Source organism: Pseudopodoces humilis, chromosome 7 (genome assembly GCF_049639895.1).
Source record: "Pseudopodoces humilis isolate 2021_Gansu_Grassland_sample_001 chromosome 7, ASM4963989v1, whole genome shotgun sequence".
NCBI lineage: Eukaryota > Metazoa > Chordata > Aves > Passeriformes > Paridae > Pseudopodoces > Pseudopodoces humilis.
In genome coordinates this window covers 26,119,766-26,143,631 of record NC_142206.1, presented here as the reverse complement: position 1 = coordinate 26,143,631, position 23,866 = coordinate 26,119,766, and the positions used below count along the sequence as shown (strand labels likewise).

The 23,866-nt window shown below is 43.4% G+C and overlaps 1 protein-coding gene across 7 annotated transcripts in view; it reads right to left on the bottom strand.

Moving 5' to 3' along the window:
- Positions 1–23,866, bottom strand: part of MAPKBP1 (mitogen-activated protein kinase binding protein 1) — a 96,550-nt gene that overhangs the window by 45,400 nt on the left and 27,284 nt on the right. For all 7 annotated transcript variants that reach the window (XM_088057452.1, XM_088057456.1, XM_088057457.1 and 4 more), the window contains exon 3: positions 22,671–22,762. In XM_088057452.1, the coding sequence (XP_087913578.1) occupies positions 22,671–22,762 (92 nt within the window). The remainder of the gene's footprint in view (positions 1–22,670; positions 22,763–23,866) is intronic.

Genomic DNA, 23,866 nt, shown 5'->3' with positions numbered 1-23,866 from the left:
AAACAGCCAAGCAGAAAGGCAAAAAGCTGGGGCATCACAGAAATCCACAGCAGAACCTCTCCTAAAGACCTCAACAACATTTCAAGAGAAGTGGTGCACTCTCATGCACAGGACAAAGCACACATTGGCACCACGCTGCCTAGAACAAGAGCCACATCCTTCCAGGCCTCACCCCACATCCCCAGCAGCAGGCAGCGCCAGCAGTGCTACAGGCATAGCTCAGGGTTGACAGGGCCCTGCAATGTCTCTGACATCTCCTCACTGAGCCCTGGCAGCTGACCTTTCCCTTGGTCTGACCTGGCTACACTGCCAGAAGGACTGTAAATTTTGAAATGGAAAATAGGGTAGAAAAGAGGAGTGACACACCAATACCTTGAGCTGAGAGTCCTGGCTGAACCTGCCACACTCCATTAACACTGCTACTGCAAAACCAGCATCCAAAACATCAAGGATGCATGGCATATGACCTCCCCTCCTTTAGACTATACTCTCGAGCCATGCCATTTCACACACCCCTATCCACTCATGCCTTACCTTGAAGGCCAAGATAATAAATGCACCAAACTTTCTTGACAGTTAAAAGGCGGATAGCCATGGCTGGAGATGTAACCTTATGGAAGAGCAGAGAAGCTGTAGATAAGCATTTTGTTCAAACCAGGATTGATCCTTTTCCACTTTTTACCCTGGGGAACGAAACTGGAGAGTTTCAAGTCATAGCTATGCTATCTGAGGGATTAGTGCAAAGAAGCAGGTGGTTTGTGATACATTAACAAGTCAGGGAAGGTTAAGCCTTGCAAATCACAAGATATGAAATAGGAAGCTAGCAGATGTGAAAACCTATCTAATCCCAAGCCTCCAGCTAATCATAAGAGCACAGCAGAACCCCCATTATGTGCAGTTGGATAGGGTTAATGAACCAAAATCCTGCAGAGTTACAACTAGGATGAACTGTGTTTAAAATAAGCTTCAAGAAACCAGAAAGAATAAAGGGAAGAGATGAAATCTTGGCAAAGTCTTTCCTATGCAGCTCTTAAATTTAAGTTTCTATTTTATTGTAAGGAACTCAGTAGAGAAACAGGACTTCAGACAAGCAAACACAGTTTAAAAACCAGAGGAAAGACACAAAACACAAACCATGATCTTTAAACCAGGCAAGCAAACAAACCACTTCCTAGAATAGTGTAGTGAGCCACAAAGTTCCAGGGCTTTGCTATTATTAACTTACAGAACAGAACTTTTAGCCACTTAAAATCATAAATTTTAGCTCAGTGGCACCCCAGAACAGCCTGTGTGCCAGCACCTTGACCAAATTCAGAGCCTGCAGGGGAGGCAAGAACCACCACCCAGCTCACACACCAAAGCAAATCAACAAAACACTCCAAGAACCGCACAGCTCCTGGTGCCAGAGCAGCCATCACAAATGTGGATATTTCAATGTTGCCTTAAGACAACTCTATGCTTGATTCACTGAGTTTGGCCCATAATTTACAAACACTAACTGGAGGGATAGGGAGATAAATCACAGTATCTCCTTACTAGTGAGCAAGCACTGATTCATACCAAGAAAGAGTACTTTTAACTCACAAACTCAGAGAAAGAAGATACTTTGATTTGTCACTTAATAATTAATATAACTTAGTAATTAGCTATGATGTTCTTGCCAACAAAGCCATTTAGCTAGGATTAGTCTTCTGAACTTGCTTTCTTAAATTATCTGCTACCCAACAAAGCTACCCTACTGCAATGCCGTCCCATGCTGATTTTCCACCATTCCCCTCCTCTCCACTCACAAGGGCAATGAAGGTTTCAGCCAGCTCCAAGGACACCCTATTCAGCAAGATGGCAAACCACAAACCATCAATCATACTGTGGCACACAGATCCTGTTCTGGGAGTCAGGGGCATCCATGTTTGTAAACTATCTCCATCTCAAAATGCTTAGAAAGGTTTCTTGTCCATTCCATCCCAAAGAGCACATTTCCACAACAAGCAAAAACTATTTCTAGTTCTTTAATCTCTTCAGAGTGTTAGAGAACAGCCTCAAAAGTTGCATCAGGAAGGTTTAGACTGGATATTAGAAAATATTTTTTCACAGAAAAGCTTGTCAAGCACTGGAACAGGCTGCCCAAAGAAGTAGTTGAATTTGAATTGCCATCCCCAGAGATATTTAAGAGATGCAGAGATGTGGCACCCCAGGACGTGGTTCAGTGGTGACTTGGCAGTGGTAGGTTAATGGTCCATGATCTCAGGTTCTTTTACAACCTAAGGAGTTCAGTGACACAGAGTGGCCTCTATTTCCTGCTCAGACACTCACAGCTCAGCTCCATCCAGCAGAGCCCATTAATACTCTGGGCATGCTCCATTTTAGCAAAGGAAAACAGTCTAGCAAAATAAACGGAATGGAGACACTGAATGATCAGGTTGCTGACCCACCTACTCCACACTGCTGCCTGGTCCAGTAAGGGACCCTCGAGAGAGTCAAAGTATCTACCCCTTTCCATTTATGCATGCTTTAATATTACAGTAGTCAAAATAATAAAAATAACTATAATGGAAAATTAGTTGCATCAAAGAGCATATACCCATCTAACCATCCTCTGCCTTTGTCTCCTTTATAAGGCTGCATTCAGTATTTTACAGCCAGAGGGATAGGAAAGAATGCATGGTAAGAGAGCACTGATCTTCTTATTCACAGCTTCCAACTGTTCATGAAGACAAAGCAAAGTACTTCAAACCTAAAGTTCCACTATGGCCACATCACCTGTTCTGCTCACTCCACCCCTTTCCCAAAATGAAGCTTTCAAAACAAATTCAAGTGTTCAAGACACCTTTGTCTGAAGAAATATTTTTGAATGCTAGTGTCAACATGCAAACTAAGGCTAGCTCCAGAAACACCTCACATGAGACCTACAGAGCCTAGCATACATTAGCTGTTGTGAACATCAACATTGTCAGTACTCTTGTTTCAGCACAAACCTTACCTCCTCTGCAGCTGCAGACAAGGCTTGATGAAGACAGCGCCTTTTTAATCCACAAGTATATTCTGATTTCCCAGACATTTATAGAAACTACTTGCTGCTCTATGGATTGCTGCTGTACAAACCATATATCAGCCAGCTGAGATCAAGTGTCCTGCTTGTTTGCATGCTGGTTCCTTGCAGAGGCTGTTGGCAATGGAACACACATTGAAAGGAATTTCTAGGTCCCTGGTGCCACCTCACAACCACTAAGCACATCTTCCTGATGCAAGCAGGTTTTATAAATAGCTTGGCTGGGCAATCTTTCCCAGTATGCCTATTTCTTGTGAGACATCCAGGTAACACAAGGGAAGGACAGAATTAGCTCTCACAGCAGTGGCAAAGGTTTTTACTGGCAACATGAGCATTGTCCATCAGGGAGCCTATTTGTATCAGCCAACAAGAAAGGTTCCTTGCAGAGCTTTCCAAACCTCTAAGAAGGCACTATCTTATATGTTCACAACTGTGCATCATAGATGCAGATGAAAAACAGGGAGGGAGGAGGGAGAGGAAGAGGAAAGGAGGGGTAGGCATAGAATGTCACTGTAGTTTCCATTGGCTCCAGCAAAAGCAAAAAGACACACAAAATATAAAATATAAGCAAATTTCCTAGGCTAAATATCATATAAGGAGTGGAGAGGAATCAGATGTCAGTACCACGTTTACACACAGTATCTGACTCACTAAGTTAGTGGCAGTGGGTCACTCCATGCAGCTCCGCCCACCTTTACTTCCGACTTTTCTCCTACTGGCTTCACTTCTGCACTTACCAAATCATAGTTTTTTGGACATTTTACTCTTCTCATTGTCCTCCTGTTTCCCAGAACATCCCTCTATTATCAGCTGCCTTACCCCAGCCATCTCTTTCCTCATGAAGCTGACATATAACAAACTTCTGCAGAAGTCTGCTTTCCCTTTTCCTTCCTCTACAGCTCCCCCTACAAAGAGTTTGGGAAAATTAAAAGGCCGCAGTAGCATTCCTTTCCAAGCTACCAACCAACTCAGCATTGCCCTGTCTCATGGGACACATTATTGTAAGCAAAATTTATGTGTCAAATCCTCCTCTCCCAAATGCAAGGAGCCCGTGCCATAAAGAGGATGCTGTACAGAGGAAAGAAAAATCCATTAAGACATCAAAACAAACATTAGCTTTCTTTTTACCCCCCCACAATATATTCCTTTCATGCCACTGTGAGAATAAATGAAAAGAGCAAACAGTCACATCCCATCAAAATTGCTCCATTTCTCAATTTCTGGCTCATACTTTGCTCTCTTCCCCCCACCCGAAGCTTTTCAAATCAGAGTGCAATAGCTTCCTATGCACTAAATGCATGGGGAAAAAAAAGACTTTGATAAGAACAAAATCTTTTTTACACTGCACTGGTTGCCATGGGAAGCTTGATCAGAGCAAAGCAGTGTCTACAGAAGCTGGTGTTAATTTTCTGTGTGGCAATTCTTCCTGCCAAAAAGCTTCTTTAATTCACAGCCAGTACTGGGAGTGGGTTAACAGTGATGAGAGGATGTGCACACTATGTAACTGAATAGGTATTTTCATGCAAACTGTATTAATGACATGCATGCTGAGAAGAAAGATCTATCTGTTAAGAGGTTAAGAGCTGGGTGCCACTGCCTGAGCAGAAAAGCCTCCAGAGCTCCCTGTACCAGTCTGTGATAGAGAAAACTAAAAAGGTGGGAGCCTGAGAGGAGCAGCTAAATTCACGCTTCAGAAACCAACGCAGGCTAATGAAAAGCCACAAATACTGAACAATAAACCCACTGTGAAAAAGAAAGTCGGTGATATATTTAGTGTCACTAAACTAATAGCATAGAAATTTCTGATTGCCAACCAGGGACAGACTTGCTGTATTTAAAAGTCTTCATAGCACCCCAAATCTGCAGGAGTGGGAGCTCAAACACATCACACAATAGGCTCTGCTCCAAAAACCACAGGAAGAACTGTGACAAACTAAAGTCCAATTTCTTGCCTCCAAGAGTCAAGTCCTAGGGAAGAACAGGGCATATCTTAAGATACTTGTCCAGACTCTTTTTTCAGCCTCCAGAAATCTGGCTTTCAGAGATATCTTAAAACAGTGTGCACCCACACCTAGAGGAGAGAAAGCAGCAGAGGAAATTGCAGCAGAGCTGAACTGACAAGGATTTATAGGGATACTCCCCAAACAGACAAGGGCAGCCTCTGTTCTCACCACCATTTCAGCCTACTGAATTCACCTTGTCCATTACACTAAATGACCCTCAAAGCTGAGGGTCCTGCAAAATCTCCACCAATACCTATGTGACCTGATGACATCCAGAAAAACAGGTACCGTTCTCTCCCAGTCATCTGGCAGGGATGCTACCATCCCCATGATCTTCTGCTGCCAATGTGGTTTGTGCCTGTCTGCCTGAACAGGCCCTGCTGCAGATGAGGGGACAGGGCTGAGTGCCCAGAAAGCTTCTCCTCAGTTCCTGCCCTGCCTACAGAGGGCCAACACAAACTCCTGCCACACACAGCTGACAGCTTCCACTGGCTGCTCTCAGCAGCCCTTTTACACCTGCCAGACTATATCTTTAAAGCAACCAGCTGTGTCTCTAACCTCAAGCTACAGATGGCAGAGAACAGATGCAGAAATGGCACCCAAAACACTTTAAAAATACTTTAAAAAACCCTCAACACGTGAACAGATAAAAAGATCCAGTAACAAGCAGAGATTGTGACTGTAACATCAATCAAGGCCTCTCATCTTGCATAGACAAGGAACCACTAAAGTTTCAGCTTTATCAGGACCACAGAAGAGAAACTGCAATTTTCCTTCCTGCCTCCTCCTAGAGTGAAGGTGCTGCCTGTCCACATGGGCTGGCTACAGCGATTTCTAGCAAGTCCAGCTGATCTCACTACAACATATCCTCAACCCCCTGCAGCTATTGCATGTGGAAAATCCTTAACCTACCACTGGAGGTTTTCATGCTATTTCAAGGTCTATTTTTAAGAAGGCAGAGCAGAAGAAGAAGAGGAGGATTTTTAAAATTGGCAACCCTTCTGACACTGGGAAAATATAAGGCAGGGTGATGACTCAGGAAAACACTTCACATAAACAGATGCAGAGGGGAAAGACAGCCTATGTCCCATCTCCCACAGGGTAAAGTTGACACAACTCCAGAAGAGCCACACTGGAGCCAGAGACATGGCAATAGTGCCCTCAGGAGAATGATGCCTTTTTACAGAGATGCGCAATAAGGAGGCACCTTTTCTGGGAGGCAAAGGGCTAAGCCAGACACAGATTGTGAAAGACTTGGGCAAGAAGTGCATGCAGGGAAAGCAGAGAGGAAAAAAGGCCTCAGAGGAAAACCATGAAATTTAAACCAGCTTACTAACTGGCAATCATTACAGTTGCAAGGAAGATGAAAATGTTTCCAGTTAATTGTTATGGCTCAGGGCTACCTAGTCACCAGTGATTCAGCAGGAACTTCACCTTCAAAACAACCCTGTTCCCTTCAACATGTCAAAGCCAGGAGAGGGAAAAAAAAAAAACCTCATGAATGAGAAGCCAGGAATAAAAACCCTGTCCTAGCAAAACCAGGGACAGACCATCTCTGCTGCATTGCAGAATATTCCACCCGTCCTCCAGCCTGCAGCAAAGGTAGGTAGAAAAATGAAGCCAAGCAAAGCAGCAGCTGTACTTATGCAGACTGAAATGTCTGTCAAACAGACAAGCTTCAAAAGAGACAGGGCACTGATGACAAATGCCTGTACAGACACACACACACACACACACACACGTGTATGTAGGTATATACACAGACACATGCATACATATGTCTCACAGCTGATGGTAACATTTACATGCACATAGAGAGTGTACATTTCTCCCTCCCTCTCCAAAACCACTCACTTCCCTCGGGGCAGGGAAGCAATGCCAGCAATACACCTACATGAAGTATCAAATCAGCAGAGCTAGGAGCTGCAGAACTGCATTTTATTTCAGCATTCTTGGCAAACACCCATGGAATACTATAGATGAGCAGCAGCCCCAGGGGTTAGAGCAATGGGCAACTGATGATAGGTAGGCTGGAGGAACAAAAGGATCACTGAGATAGTTAATGACCAGAATATGTGCTGACCAGACAGACAAGAAAGTCTGAGAAGCACTAGGAAATGGAGCCTTGAGCAGCACCTGGCTGGTTCCAGGCTGGCATGACCAAGAGAGCTGAAACAAGCAGCCAGAACACGGCTCAAAACCAGAGAGCTTCACATGCAAGACAGAGGATGCAACTTTTTCCAGGATGAACACTATAGAATCACAGCATACTATGTTAATTCTTGAGAAAGGACCTGTTTCCATATGCTGAGATCTCCCAAAATTACAGCTGTCCCAGGCAGATCAACAAGGAGAAAAGAACAACTATCTGTCCTCACAGACCAGCCAAGACACCTGCTTTGGGGATCTCTTGCTCCCCAGTTGTGCTCCACCCCTCCACAGGCTCTCAAGATCCAGTCCCTCTTCAATCAGTATCTGGCTGACAGCCCCAGATTTGCCATTTTCAGCAACAGGCCACAAGCTTTTCACTAACTCTCAAAGGCCTTGGGTTTCCTGGGTTTGCATGCTCTGAACTTTTCTTGACCTGCTTGTAGCTCTGCTTTGCTTGGTTGAGCTGTGACAGCAATTTCTCTAACTGACCAGGTGTCTATAGATGATTTGTTTTAATTCTGTTTATCTTTTGTGGAGTACAACCATAGTTTTATATAAACTACATTAACCAACAGCTATTTTATGTAGACTGAGATATTTACAACTAATGACTGCATAGTGGAGAAAAATGCAGACATGGTAGGAGAGCAGAGACCTTGAGAAGTGGAGAAACAGGACACAGTACAGAGGAGTACAGGAATGGGATGATAAGAGAGGAGGTACATGCTTGCCATTGGAGACCAAACTGCTGCAAACAATTCACCCACTGTCTGTTAAAAAAAATACAGACCCGGAGCTGAAAAAAACAGCTTTTAGGGGTAGCAAACAAAACAAAGAAAAATTATCCAACATGCATTAAAGACACCCTATATAGTGAATTCCAGAAGCATTGTGGAGTTGTACAAGTGTGACATGTGCAAGTGTATTAGCAAACATATAAAAAATTACCCAGAGGAACCCTGGAGTTGGAGTAAGGAAGAATCCAGTAAAACTCACATCATACTCTTCCCAGAGGAGGACTACAAAGATGAAGGTTTACCCTCAACAACTGACTTTAAGATGGAGGAGCAGCATATGGGTGAGCATAACACCAGAAAAGCCAAACAGAAACAAAGAAATACATTACAGTTTTAATTGCATTATCACAATTATTGAGACATTTGTATATAGAATTACCCTAATGCATTATTAGCCCTTCTTTTTCTGTCATAATCAGTGGTCAAGTAAAATGATTCTTGAATAAGAGTGTTATGAATTCAGTTATTCCAACAGTAAATTCCTGCTTTGTTTATTTATGCACATACACAGCCCATATGTAAGGGATGCTTCCTTTTTGCCCATGAACAACAAAGCCCAAGGCAAACACCTCAGAGAAAAGACATACATACAGGGGAAGAGAAAGCAATGAAAAACAAGTTCAAGAAAAAAAAAATAAAAATTTTAAAAACAGGCAAAGAACAGTTTAGAGGAAAGGCAAGAAAAATATAGAGAAGCAAAGTTTACAATAAAAATACTCCAGAATAATCAAATCTGCCATCAAGTGCTGAGCAAATTCAGCTTTCGAGCCCAATGGTATAACAAGAGAAGATGGGAGCTCTCTGAAGGTACGTACCCTCTTGGGATCAAGCAGCTCCTTGCAGAGATTTGCAGACCCAGCTGGGATTACACAGAGAAATCTGGCTCTACACTTCAGGTTTGCACCAACTTCTCTGCAAGAGCAGTTGGCATCATGCCATGAAGCCTGAAAAGCTGAATATGTGTCTTCCTTTAAAACCAAGTCCCAAAGGAAAAATATAACCTGCTTTCAAGCATTTGGCCAACACCTCTATTTCCAGCAGCATGCACAGCCCAAGTATTCCCTCATTGTGCCTGAGCAACTCAAGAGCAGGGATAAAGATCCATACATGAAGCTAATCATCTGGGGCAGACCAACATGACAGCTCATGGCTGATGCCACAGGGCTTTAACTGTTTTACCATGAGCAAAAAGTGTATCAATATTAAAATGGCATCATTCAAAGGAGCAAAACAAAAAAGCAATGAGATTAAACCCTGTCTGCCAGCCCCCTGCAACCACCACCTCCCTTGATGGTCATGCATGGGGTAAGGTACTGGGCAGATCCCTTCAGGGTCCATTGACCCATTATTGATCTCTCCTGCATTCCAGAGCAGACAGCAAAAGCCCCCGCTGCAGCAAAGGAACTGGAGCAGCTTTTCCCCTTGAATGCTTCAGTAAGCATAATCCAGGCCATATCTCTGCAAGAGTGTCAAAAAGAAAAAAAAACAAAAAAAACCCAACCAACCAAACAAAAACCCAGCACAACAAACAAAAAACCTCACACCAAACACACACACAGAAAAAAAAAATGCTTCTTGGAAAGCATGAAGTTAAAGAATCACTTGCTCAAATAGCCGGTTGTTTTTCACTCCTGTAAGCATGGGCAAAGCTCACAGTTGCCTTGGGCAGCAGGCTGCCAGATCTACAAAAAGGCACTAAAACCTCCTGCCAGCCTTGCCTATTCAGCACCCTACAAGGTCAGGCTGGCAGATGCTGAAAGAAGAGGCAGGGGGGGCCTGCTTCTCCCCACAACTGTCCACACCACAATGCACAGGAAGCCTGCTGCAGCTCCCAGGCCCAAATATCCACAGCCCATGCCAGCTCCCTCTCCTAGTTTGCCACTTCTCACAGAAGGAACAGATCAGACATTGCCAGATTGGCAAAGTTCAATTCTGCCCATGTTACCTTTTTAGAAGACTTGTGACAGCTCTGCCTTCAACAAAGAATGAACATTTACTTGTGCTTCATCTCAGCATAGTATTTTAAATGCATTGAAATTTTTCTTCAGAGTAGTTAATGAGCATCAGTTGTCAGGAAATCTGAAAAGACAGCTTTCCTGGAAAGCGAAGCAATTGCAGTAAAACTCAGTTTTGCTGTCTTGTATAAAACTATATCTCCTGTCACAGAGAAATGTTGCCAGGTTAGAGTCCAAGACTAAGCGTACTTCCTAAAAAGTAGTAAGTCAGCATTGCAAAGGCATAACAACTGACCCAAAGGTAAGAAGAAATTGGCTGGTATCAGCTCTGTCAGTCCTTGGCCGTCAGCTGAAAGAACCAGGTTCAGGTGCACAACAGGCTGATGTGTGCATGTGTTGCCGGGCATATCTTCCAGTGCAGCAGGGAGGGGGCCAAGTCCTACATCTGGTTCCTAAGCAATAGTCAGGGCATGCTTACAATAAACAAAACACACCATTTCTAGGGACTTCTTAGCTATCCTAACAGGATGCTCTACCACCTTTAACTCGTTGCCTTCTGACACTGAGTGAAACCCAAGACCATCTGCAGTGCCAGGTCTTCCAGAAAAAGGAAAAGGAGTGACTCCCTGTTGTTCACACCTGGTGATGGAATATGTCCTTTGGACTGTATGTACTTCTTTTAAGTTAAACTCTGTGATTTGTGTCAAGGTTGCCAGGAGACACAGTGCCTGTTTTGAGATTCTTAGAGAGGGTGGAGCTCAGCTGAGGCAGCTGGTATCTCATTTTCATCCCAGACTTTGCTATTCAGTCCCCACTCCCCCCCCCCCCTTGTTCTTATGCAAGCTCAGGACTTGGCTCACAGGCCAGTGGTGTTGCTGCACCAAGGCACTGGTTGCTAGGAGGTGTAACTGGAGAAATCCAGAGCAGGTAGAGCAGAAAGCAGGCTGCTACCTGCAGGTACACAGGCTTTTGGGCACCCATGCTCCCTGCCATCCCCCTCCTTTCTCAGCTAATGTGCAAACCCCAGCAGGTTGCAGAGCTTCAAGTGGAGAAAAGGCCTACATGTTCCAAAACAGCTGAGGTACTGAGAGCTTTGCAACACGCCTCTATTTTACTAGCATCCAATAGCTTTCCAAACCTGTCAAAGCTTCCCACTTGCAGAGCTCTACCTGAGTGTTTAGCTCTGTTATTAAATAAACCAGTCCTGCTTATTCTCTTGCTTCCACTTCTTTGCACATAAACTGCAAGTTTATAACCTTCACCATGGGACTGCTTTCCCAGCCTCCTCTTCCCCCACTTTTTTTCTTTTAAATAGCAAATTTACTTTAGTTCACATACTGGTTAATGAGATCAAAGCACAAAGGAACAAACCAGCCAGCTACATGAGATTATTACCAGCTTCCCTCTCAATTTAAAAACCCAACTGACACACTCAAGGATTGAGGACAGCCAGGGGATCTCTTAAGGCAGGTTAAAATCAGATATGACTAATATAACCATTAAAACAGCAACTCCTGTAGCTTTTGTGACAGGCATGATGGTACTTTCCTTTTGAGGGAACTGGAATATTTGCCCTGGAACTAGGATGGCAGCAGTAAGAAGCATGTACTATGTAGTTTTCCTTAATATGATTTTTCAGGCATCCCAAACAGCAACAAACTTGCAGGACTCCTCCAAAAAGCCCTACCTTTCCCTGCTCATAGCCTGGGGAATCCAGCACAGGGAAATTTCAAGGGCAGTTAAGTGCTTTTGCTGTGACAAGAATTTTCATTGCAGCCTTGCAAAGATAAAAGCATTCCCATTTCCCTGCTCTCACTTTCTTCATCACTAACATTTTTGGCAACAGCAAGAATCCACACTAACGTGAATGCTCCTGAGGACTCAGCTAATACTTCTGCCCCCCTAAGAAACATTGCACAGGCAGTGCCTGGACCTGCCACACCAGTTGTGTGAGACAGTGTGGGACAGAAGCTTCCTAACTACTTGCCCTACCCACAGTACCCAACTTCATTTACAGCTCACTCACACTACTGCAGCATCACATACAGTATGAAACTCCTCTCCACGATTTTCCATCACTGCTGGGAAGAGCACATGTACACTGCCTACACAGTGCAAGCAAGTAGCCTTCTTCAGCCCATAATAAGGGTCCTGCAATTCATTCTTGCACCAAAAACTATCCCCAACTTCACCATCAGTTAAGCTGAAAAGTTCCTTACAATTAACACAACTGTGTGTCATGCTGTGATACTGAATGGTCAGAGTCCAAAGGTAATTAGTAATCAAAGAATTTGCATGTAAAAGCATTCTGATGTTCGAAACAAAAAAAAAAGGGGGGGATAGGGAAATGTAAAATATGCCACTGAAGAGATGCTTACATGAACTCCATCCCATTTCCTTCTACAAATCATTCTGAGAGCATTTCTTTCCACCGCTGCCCTGTTTTGCTTTCCTCTTTCTGTAAGAACCAGGCTTGCTCAGCACCTGGAACAGTGTAAACAAGGACACAGGAGTGGAGCCAGTAGCATCTGGTGGTTTTTGCCACAATCACATCCTTAACTTTCTGTGTGAGCACATTCAGTGTCAGCTGAACTCATGCCCCATTCATGGAACCAGCTGTGGGACTTTGAGAAGGAGCATCACACTGCAGAGGCTCTTAAAGGCAGCACAGCGTGTGTTTGTGGGCTTTACCATCTTGAGGGAAGGTTCGTGTGTGGTCTTGGGAGAAGAGTGTCCAAACCACGACAGGTAAGGATTGGTGTACAACACAGCACCTTTCACATTATCCCTTTTTTTTTTCTTTTCTTTAATATAGTAATTATTTAATACCCAACTCCTATTATCTATAAGGGAGAAAATAGAACACTATTAACTTGTATTTTTAGGAAAAGGTGCAAGCTGAGAGAAACAAAGTGATTTTCTTTACCATCCAGTCCTGTGAAAGACTACATAAGAAAATAAGTCTGTTCCCCATGCCTACCAATACACTGGTTGATCCCAATTGCTGGCTTTTTTTCAGAAAAGTCTTTTTGTCCTTTGGACAAACCCTCAGTATCATTCCAAAAATAGAGCATCATAAAAGATTACAGAACAACACATTTCTGGTGAGACCCCACCTGGTGTACTGCATCCAAGTGTAGAATCCTCAGGAAAGGAAAGGCATGGACCTGTTAGAGCAGATCCAGAGAAGAACCACAAAAATGACCAGAGGACTGGAACACCTCTCATATAAGGACAGGCTGAGAGCTGAGCCTGGAGAAGAAAAGACTCCAGAGACCTTACTGTGGCTTTTCAATACTTAACAGTGACTTACAAGAAAGATGGGGACAAACTTTTTAGTAGGGCCTGTTGTAGTAGGAAATGGGGGGAATGGCTTTCAGCTAAAAGAGAATAGATTCAGATTAGAATTTTTTTACAACAAAAAGTAATGTAGTAAAGCACTGGAACAGGTTGTCCAGAGGGGTGATAGATGAGCAAACTGGTTTAGTTGTTCACTGTTCACTGCAGGGTGGATTGGACTAGATGACCTCTAAAGGTCCCTTTCAAACCTAAATTCTATGATCCTATGACTTTCCTGGACCCAACCCTGTAAATCTGAAGGTGAGAATGGGAAGGAAGAATAGAGTTACCAGCTCACCTCTGAACTGAACTCAGTTTTCTGCTCAACTCAAAGCATGATGAGTTCCCACATCCTGAGGAGATCCTCAGGCTGCTCTTTCTGGGGAAAGGCATCTGCCTCCTCTCATATTGTCCCTTTCTCTACAGATTTCCTGTGAACAAATTTGTGAAACACATCCCAAAATGTTTCATTTCAGTTGGACCATTCCCTTGAAAAATTCTTAATTCAATCTAGATATTAAAAACCATTTAGTAGTCTAAACAAGTCAAGGCTTCCTGCTGTGGCTTTTGGGGATTTGGTTTGGGTTGTTTGAGGTTTTCTGGCTTGTGTTGTTTTGTTTTTATAAACAGCAGCAAACTTTTACCAAGGGCCACCAGACTTCAACTTTGATTCACCCCTGAGTGTAGAAAGTGGGTACTGCCCGTCACAGGTCCTGGCACTGGAAGGGCTGCAAGAGGAGGCACAGACTGTGCTCCTTCTGGGACAGGGAGTCCTGTAGCCAAATGAGGATGCAGCAACATGCTCCTACATTGAGCTCAGTTGCAAAGTCCAGCCCTGTTCCAGGTGCTTGACAGAAAGGAGGAATTACAAAAACATGCATGAGCACAGACTGATCCTAGATAGAGTGGGGTACACAAAGGAATTTTTGGGAGAAAAGGCTCATATCACATGGCTTCCCTTGAAAGACGGGGAATAAACAGATACCTGAGTACCTGGAGGCTTGAAGGAAGATGCCATATCAGACCTATTGCTGATGCCAGATCCTCAAATAGTAACTGCAGGATAAAGCATCACATTACATCTCTGTTTGTCCCAAGCTGTAGCGGCTGGCTGCAGGAACAGCAACCCACCCCCTTGTAAGCTGAAGGCTGGATTAGCGTATGGCACTCGGGACCAGTACCCAGCAGCTCTGGGTACAGGAGGACAGCAGCTTGTCTCACAGGGACCTGGCAACACCAAACATCAGCACCGCCCTGACTCCTCTTTCAATGCCAAGAGTGACACAACGTAGTAGTCACACCAGGTCTGAAGCCAAGCATTCCACAAGATTCCCACTATCCACTACAAGAGCTACTCCGCAGCTGGCAAAGACAGCATTAACCAACACCCCATCCAGCAGCTGAGCCCTCAGACTCAGGGACACAGCTCACAACATATTCCCTCCAGCTGTCTGACAGCATCCCAGTGCTGCAGTCTTCAATGTATGCTGCAGCACTTTTAGCAGACTTGCCACAGCCTCCTTCTGGTTTTATAAGAAGCATTTCTGCCCAGCTATTTTGAGGTTTTGTCCTATTTTTCTCCCTTTTCTGCTGGGTAACAGGTTTGCTGCAGGTCTGAAGCTTCACAGCTACCTCATTATTTAAGATTCTACCAAATGTTATATCCTCCACTGGTTGTCAAAGGTAAAGAATACTAATTAATTAGACAAGAGATCTAAAGCAGCCACACACAGACATGAATGAAAACTGCCTGGAAGTCAATTTAACAGGCTTGACTCCAATTCTGTTAAAGACTTAAACCAGGGGAGTTTGCCTACAGCTCTGGGTGATTGCTAGTACTGTTTTGTTTGCTTATTTATCTTCTCTTCTGCCAAACTAAACAAGGTTACAGCTGAACTGATCAATACACAACTGTTCAGCAAACAATTCTACTTTTTAGGTGCAGACATGGATTCAATGTGAAAGAGTCTCCAGTACTCACAAAAAGGGAGACCAAGAAAAAAACAATGTAGAAATTCTGTCTAGCTGTTATGGACATGTGGAAACAGCTCAACACAAGAAAGACTGCCCCTATTCCAGCAGGCAGGACCTTTTCTGTCTGAAGTACAACGATGGAGATTCAGAATTGGATCCAGCTCCTACCTAGACTTGAAGAGGGAACTTGCTCCAGACTGCATTACTGTTATCTCTGAATGTCATGGGTCAACTGCAGGAGAGCAGAGGAGAGGCTATAACCCCGTTAAATCCACCTATGAAAATTAAAATATCAATTACAATTATTTGGCCTGAGAATAAAGCAGCGTTGCAAAGGGTATCTCCATCTTTTTGACCCAAGTGCAGACTTCACTCTCTTGCCAGAAACTAAGACTGCATCAGCCTTCTTTAGCCCACCCTTCTTTTCTACATCTACTTCTTCAGCTACACCCTTTCCTCCTAATCTACATTATTAAAGGCTAGTAGTGAAAGGAAGTATTTTACACCTCAGGCCTTCAAGCCTCGGTGCAGATACATTTCTTTCTGTCTAGGGGGTATTTGAGACAGGGAGCTTAGAGACACAAAGTATCCCTGCTTCTTTCTGAGAAATCTGTTACTGTTGGGGAAGGAAAGGGAAGGGCTTGGCTACTTTTTATTGTCTTTTTGGACAAGTCTTTTTGAAACCCAGCGTTGTTTCCTTTTGATAAAGAAAGTTTTTCTCGGTTTGATTGTAATGGCCCAGCTCAAACCATTCTGCAGTACAGATTCTAATTATGTTTAACGATCTCACTCAAGAGGATTTTCTTATCTTCATCTCTGAGCCCATCACCACAATTGTGCCAGCTGGAATATCTCCCCAAGTGGCATATTAAGCACAGTAGCCTCACAGAAGAAATGTATTAACAATACTCCAGATTCCTGGGTAACGAGGAGGGGAAAGAGGTCTAACTCTTGAAAGGCAACTGTCCTGTTTCAAAAAGGACAAAGCAAGCCGCCTCTGATGTGACCAAAGATGCTGAAATCTGCTTTGAACCACACACAAGAACTTTTCTTCATTTTATGGTAGGTTTCTACATCTTTACAACACCACGGGATTCTCCTTTACAAAAGAACATAAAAAGAAAGCACAGAACTTCTCCTTCAGCTTTGGGTACGTAAGCTTGAAGGAGGCAGCACCAGCAGCTCAAGTATTTCAAAATCCCTGTACCAATTTAGGCTGCATTTGGGATACAGCCCAATAGCATTAGTGTTTATGCTAAGCAAAATCAGCAAAGAACTGTACCTGCACAGAGCAGTAGAGCTTTGCTCAAACTGCACATGTACCATGTACTGGCTCTGTAAGGAAGTGGATTTCTTCTGTGCACCTAGAGTTTCCTAAAGGCAACTACCATTGTGGCCCCCAGGCAATGTAATCAGTTAGTTAATAAAAACAGGCACTGAAATAAGGCAGAAATACTTGTTATCTTACAAATTGGGATTTCATTGTCCATGCCACCACTAATTCTAACTTAGCCAAAATGGTCAAAAGTCTTGGAAAGATTCAGAACAGCATTTTGCCTCATTCACCATCAGTCACCTGTTAGATTTGCCTCTCACAATTTGTTACTGCACCTCACTGACCAAAACCTTCCACTTGAAGAAAGAAAGGAGCAAGAGCTTCTCGAGCATCTGCTCAAGTTACACAATGTTTATTCTAAATGTTGCCCTTCCATTGTGGGTTATATATAGTTTAAGGTAAAGAGAAATCATTCTAAGCTGATAATTTATTACCTTGTGCAGTAATCTATCTATATAATGATGGCAAATTATGACTAAAACTTTTCAAGAGACTCCAAATGTGGATGGGCTGGAAACCACTCGGCCTTACAGCCTATCTACTAGAAGTGGAAAAAGGTATTTGAGAGCAAACCAACAATCACTTCTGGAAAATAAAAAATCTTCATTCTTTCAGCTTCCAGAGGGATTTACCACTCAGCTATGTGAGACAGCTACACATGTGTTGAGCAGGCTCCTCGATGGATTAAAACCAGTTCACTCATTTCCTGTTCATCCCCTTCCTCCCTTTGCTGTGATGGAGACCATCATCACTGCCTGTCACTGCAGGACCTGACAGCCAGAAGGGGTATGACTCAGAAGGGCTGACAAAGTGGCTTCCACTTCATACTGCAAGTCAGCTGAGGATGAGAGGTGCAACAGGGGAAGACAGTGAAAAGAAACCAGACTGCAGCTGGATGTTGCTGCAGTGCAGGTCAGCACACAAGAGGCTGCTGCACTGACATGCAGCATGCACAGCACAACTGCAGTAAAATAAAATTTGACCCAGACAACTGTGCAGTTTTCTGATTTGAGCACTGATACAATTATTTACTTTGGAACATTACTGGTCCTATCTCAAAAAAAAAAAACAAAAAACAAAAACCCCAAGGTGATAAAGCTGAAGAAGGAACAAGTCTAACTCTTCAACCAGATCTTGCAGCAAAAAGTAGCAGGAAAAAAGACTCACTATCTTAATTTTAATTTTGATCATCCATCTTCTATTGTCCCTCCCTTCCTATCTACAAATGAGGATGATTCATTCTGAAATGGGACAGAATACAGGGCCATCCAAATCATGTGTTCAGCAAATGTACTCTGCACACACACAGAGCTAGCCAGGGGCCTGTGTCTGCCTACAGTAATTTCTTAGAGAAAGCCAGAGAAATTAATTTTACTATGTCTCAGAGAGAATTCTCTATATTAAACCCATATCTGCTTTTAGCAGGCATTGCTGTACATAAGGAACTATGCAAGAGCTGAAAGGGGGAAAGAATAAAAGAATATGCAGGTTGAGATTGATCAACTCAGCATATGTACTGTGTATCAAATACCAGTCTTCCCAGCAAGGAACACTAATGTCAAAAATCCTTGAAATCTATTAGGGTGACTCCAAATTGATGAGCAGAGCTGGAGGGATGCTTAAGCCTACCACAGCATAGTGTTTAAAAGCCATTGCACACTAAAGGCATGAAGTGCTACATTCCTGCTCCTCAGAAGAAAAAGCACAAACAGCTTCCTCAAGCAGGCAAGTGCCTCACCTGAAGATCAGGTTCCCAACCTATCTATCAGGATCAGCTGAGAGTCAAGAAAAGAACAATGAGAAATAAAATCAGTCACACCAACCTACAAGGCTTAAAAAACAAGAGTAAATAAAACACCAAATCCAGATAAGGTGATTAAAGCTATCTTAGCAGCTGGTCTAAAATTTAAATGATAGACATTTCACACACCCTTTTTTTCCTTTTTTAATGTTAGTCATCTTCAGACTATTGTCTTAGTTTTGTTTCTCTTCTTGTTTCTAGGAAACAGAGCCTCAACTAGCTACTGCAAAAAAAAAAAAAAAAAAACTCAAAAGAGAATTAAGTGAGAAGAGCAGGAAAAATGCAAAGCAGGGGAATTGAAACAAATGGAGGTCAGAGCATTGGTCCTATCACAAGAGGTAAAAAATCTGGTATATTTCTATACCCCCTTCACTACCCTAACAAGAACAACTTTGTTACCCACTGCAAAATCCAAACAGAGATCCAATTAAGCAGCTTTGGGTTTGTTTTGCTTTACAATATAAAAACAGGTGAATGCAGGCAGCAGATGCAAGACCTTTGCAGAATATACAATCTTCTCTCTTATGTTGCCTTATCTCCCAAGACAACAGCTTTACATCAAAGTGGTAGCCCGGAATATCTGCAGCACTCAGTGCCTTTAGCCCTTTACTACTGACATGGATAAAGGGTCTCCTACAACACAAGCATCCCACAAAAAACACACCAGGATCAGCACAGCTGCTGTTTCACACTGCTAGAGAGGGAGCCTCATTAGGGTCAATGCAGAGAAAGGATAATAGGTGCAAAAGCCTTTGGAAAGAAAAGGAAAAAACAATGTCACACTCAGCTCTTTGGCACCACAATGGAGTTGGAATGAGCTTTGTTGTGTAGGGAATTGCTTCTTTCATCAGTTTAAGAAACTTTCCAGGAGATTCAGAAACCCCAGGAAAGAGAAAACTCAGAAAAACAATCACTTTTTTTCTTAAAAAAAATATTTTAGGCAAACCAGAGACTCAAATTAAGATTATGCTCAAAGAATGTCAAGTCTTCTTATGCACAAGTCCTCATTTCACATAGTTGCTTGTATACCTGATGTGGATGAAGTCACGACGCCTGGGGCAACTGTTTTGTTCTCAGCCAAATCAACCCAGGTATGTTGAAAGTGTTCTTAGGAAAATACAACGTTGTAACGTAAATTCAGCTTTTAGGGGTAGGACTGAAGGAGCAAAGCATCTGCATGTCAGTATTGCAAAACCTCAGTACATGAGCAGTGGGATGGGGAAATCACTGAAGTAGAGTTGAGGATGACCAAGTTGCATGGACAGGTCATGAAACAACTGTGCATGAGCCACTCCCAGTCTGCTACATCAGACTCATATAAGTAGTTTGGTGTCCAGTAAATGCACAGTTCTGTCTGAGCAACAGAACCCAGATGGTCATAATCACTGTCACGGGGTCTGGTTGGAGCCCTGTCACCAGAAGTGCCCCTCAAGGTTCAGTACAGGGCCCAGTGTTGTTTAACCTGTTCAACAGTGCCTTGGATGAAGGAGCAGGTGCCTCCTCAGCAAATTCACTGATGACACAAAGCTGGGAGGAGTGGCTGATGCCCCAGAGGGCTGCGGAGCCTTTCAGAGGGACCTCAACAGGCTGAAGAGATGGGAAGGGAAGAACTGTCTGAAATCCAGCAAAGGCAAATGCAGGGTCCTGCACTGGGGAGGAACAACCCAGGCACCAGCACAGGGTGGGGGTGACCTGCTGGAGAACAGCTCTGCTGGGAGGGACCTGGGGGTTCTGGTTCTGGACAGCAAGGTGTCCCTGAGCCAGCAGTGCCCTTGTAGCCAAGAAGGCCAGTGGTGTTCTGGGGTACATCAGGAAGAGCATTGCCAGCAGGTGCAGGGAGGTGATCCTGCCCCTCTGCTCAGCCCTGGTGAGGCACACCTGGAGTGCTGTGTCCAGTTCTGGGCTGCTCAGTACAGAGAGACGGGGAGTTCCTGGAGTGGGTCCAGAAAAGGTCTACAAAGACAATTAAGAGAGTGGAGCATTCCTCTTATGAGGAAGGGCTGAGGAAGCTGGGCCTGTTCAACCTTGAAAAGAGACACCTGAGAGGGGGACCTCATCGATGTCTGTCAGGATCTGAGGGAGCTGTCAGAGGATGGAGCTAGGCTCTGCTCAGTGGTGCCAAGCAACAGGACAAGAAGCAATGGACAGAAACAGATGCACAGGAAGTTCCACCAGAATATGCGGAAAAGCTCCTTTACTGTGCAGGTGACAGTTCAGTTCTTTACTGAACAAGTTGCCTAGAGAGACTGTGGAGTCTCCCTCACTGGAGATATTCAAGAACCATCTGGATGTAATCCCATGCCATGTGCACTAGGATGACCCTGCTTGAGCAGGGAGGTTGCATTGAATGACCCAGGGTGGTCCCTTCCAGCCCTACCTATTCTGTGAGTCTGTGTAATTTAAATAGAAAATAAATAAATAAATAAATAAATAAAACTAAGCCAGTGTATCAGAAAGGCCAGGATTCTTTCAAATCAAGAGACAGTCACTGGAAGTCGGGGGGGAGGAACCAAAAAAACCCCACACCAAATTAAAAAACCCCACAAAAGCCAATAAAACCCAAACTTAACAAGATGATTACATTGTTAGCTCTAGACTGTCTTGACTGCCTCAAATCACAACAGTATCACAAAACAGGCCAGCCATGGCACAAAAGCAGCATGTCATACAAGCCTTTACACTTTTAGAACACACATCTAGTATATTCCTGCCCAGGCTGTGAAATGTTACCACCGACAAATAAGGACAGGAATTCCCCTGTAAAGCCCTAAGGAACCACATAACCTTTTAATTAGCCAAAAGAAACCCCAGGTGTACTAACATTTGATTAAATCAATGTCAGGCATGCTCATCAAAGGACATTGCTATTAACAAAACTAACCTATCTTCAGCTATGCAAGAGCCCAAAATACCTGTTCACTGCACTCATTTTCTTCTCTCTTCTTGCTGACTTCTAGTGTGAACATATTCAGTGTCAGAAAAGATACACAGGAAGAGGCAAAACACACCAGAATATATCTGCCTGGCTCCAAAGAGTTCAAGCATAATAGATGCTATTTAACACTGATGGACCTCCAATTGTCTGCAGATTAACAGATAATTCAACTGTCTGCTGACAGAAAAAGAGGCAATAAGCAGAACTTAAAACACATTAAATTCCATTTGAACACAAAGGAAAAATAAATTTTTTTTAAAAAATCTTTATTTTCATGTTTCTATTACTGTGAGAGTAGTCAAACACTGGAACATGGTGCCCAGAGATGGTGGCATCTCCACTTCTGGAGATATTCAAAAGCTGCCTGGCCATAGGCCTGGGCAACCTGCTGGAGGTGACCCTGCTTGAGCACAAGGGTTAGACTAGATGATCTCAAGAGGCTCCCCCGACCACAGCAATGCTGTGATTTGGTGAATTAGGATATCAACAGGGCAGGCAAAAATTTCTAGCCACTTTCACTGACTCCATCTCTCATTTTAGCCACAAACACAGAATCTTTAAATGCTGCTAGCACACTTATTGTACCCTTGAAAACATCATCTACAATTGATGTGGAAGCTCTTGTCTTCGAATTCCAGCTTTCATGTCTTAAGAGTATGTCCGTGAAATATGACTTGGAGATAGTGCCCTTGGTCTTCTCTTTTAGCTTACTGGCCAGCAGAACAAGCTCAAAGGAGAGCCAAACTCATTGATCCCTGCATTGCAGCAGACCTCTCTAGCCCTTACCCATGTGCCTGTAGGATGCTCTTTTGCTTTCCATCAAAGTCTCCTTCTGGATACCTCTACTTGAACTTGGACTACAACTGACAGATGTGTTTCACTCCAAAGAACCCACATATAAGCAGGTTCACATATAACCACTACACAAGGTAAGTCATAAACCACAGGGCGTCTACAAGAAGGCTTCTGTCAATTCATTGAAAGCATCATTTGCTCCATTAGGCATTTATTGGATTGAGAATCTAACTGAATCATGCTTTTGTTCATCACACTACAGAACATAGAGAAAAGTCCACAAAATGTATTTAACTCCCAGCTTAGAGCAAGAGGAATGAGAGTAGTTCCATTAAAAAGGGACCTCATTAAAATTTGATAATGCAACTCTTCTCCCTTGACAATTACACTAACAGTGCTCTGTCTCATCGTTCTCCGGTGTTTAAAGAGCAGTAAATAGGCTTCCTATAGAAGATGATAATGGAAACACCCTGAATCTTTATGTTAATGCACCAGTGGTTTGTTTTAGCTTTGAGGAATGTGGTTAGTGACTTACCCTGCTGGATAAGCAACGAGGCCAGTTCTGGGGTCACAGGCTAATCCTCTGCCTCCTGACACGGTTATGCCCAACACCTTCTCCAAAGTCACCTAGAGAATATAAGAAAAAAAACAGTACTATGAAATGTGAGTGCAGTTCAAATAGACCCATAACACAGATGCTGATGGTCTGGTTCACATTGGATCCCTGGTTCCTAGAAATCCACTGAGAAGCACCAGGTACAAAAGTAACCCCATTCAACTTTCAATATAGGCATAGGAAAATACTGCTGGGGTACAGAGAAGGAATTATCGACCCACTTATTACTTTCTCTATGCCAGAGCATTGCAAACAGAGGACTGCAAGCAGCAGATAGTACTGGTGAAAAGCTGGAATGCACATTCATTGACCACCCATTCCCATCCTCCCAGTAAGAGCAACATACCACTGTCTCTAGAGCTCGGCTCTTTCCTGAAAATTGTTTCCAGGTTGACACATTCTCTTTGTTGCCTCCATCCAGTGGTAGGTGGTTCAGCCTGGTCCCAGCCTTGTATTCCTAGGAACTGAATAGTCAGTTTTTCCTAGGGTGCTTGAGCTGAAAATCACAGCTAGTGGTCAAAGGCATCCATTGCCAGGAGTCATGAGACAGAACACCATAAACATAATTCAGAAGCCTGCTGCATACCAATGACCCTTGCAAGAGACAGTTATCTAAATGTCCCCACACTTCCCCTCAGGCAAAGATCCCCACTATTTTTAGGAAAACAAAAGAAATGCAACTGGGAAGAGCTACTTGGACGATACAAAGGCCTCTGTGGTAAGAAGCTGATAAAAGCAAAAAAAAAAACAATAAACAAAATGGGAGGACAGTTGACAAATGGACATGACACAACGTTTTGGGGAGCACTCCTTGGCAGAGAAAGCATCAGAATTCAGCAATTACCCCAAAGCAAAAGGCTGCAATGGGAATTCACAGCACAAAATCTGATATGTGGCATGAAAGGACTCAACCTCTGAGCACAAACCAGTTGTCAGCCCTGGGGCTATTTTGACCGACAAAATTATTCTCTTTCCTTTACATTTGCAGAGTTTAATTTTATTTATTATATATTTGATGCATACATTCCTCCTCAGCATTGCTGTCTGTGCCAAACTCAAGGATTTTACTGGGTCACAGTCTTCTGTTTATAATTATCATCATCTAAGTTATATTT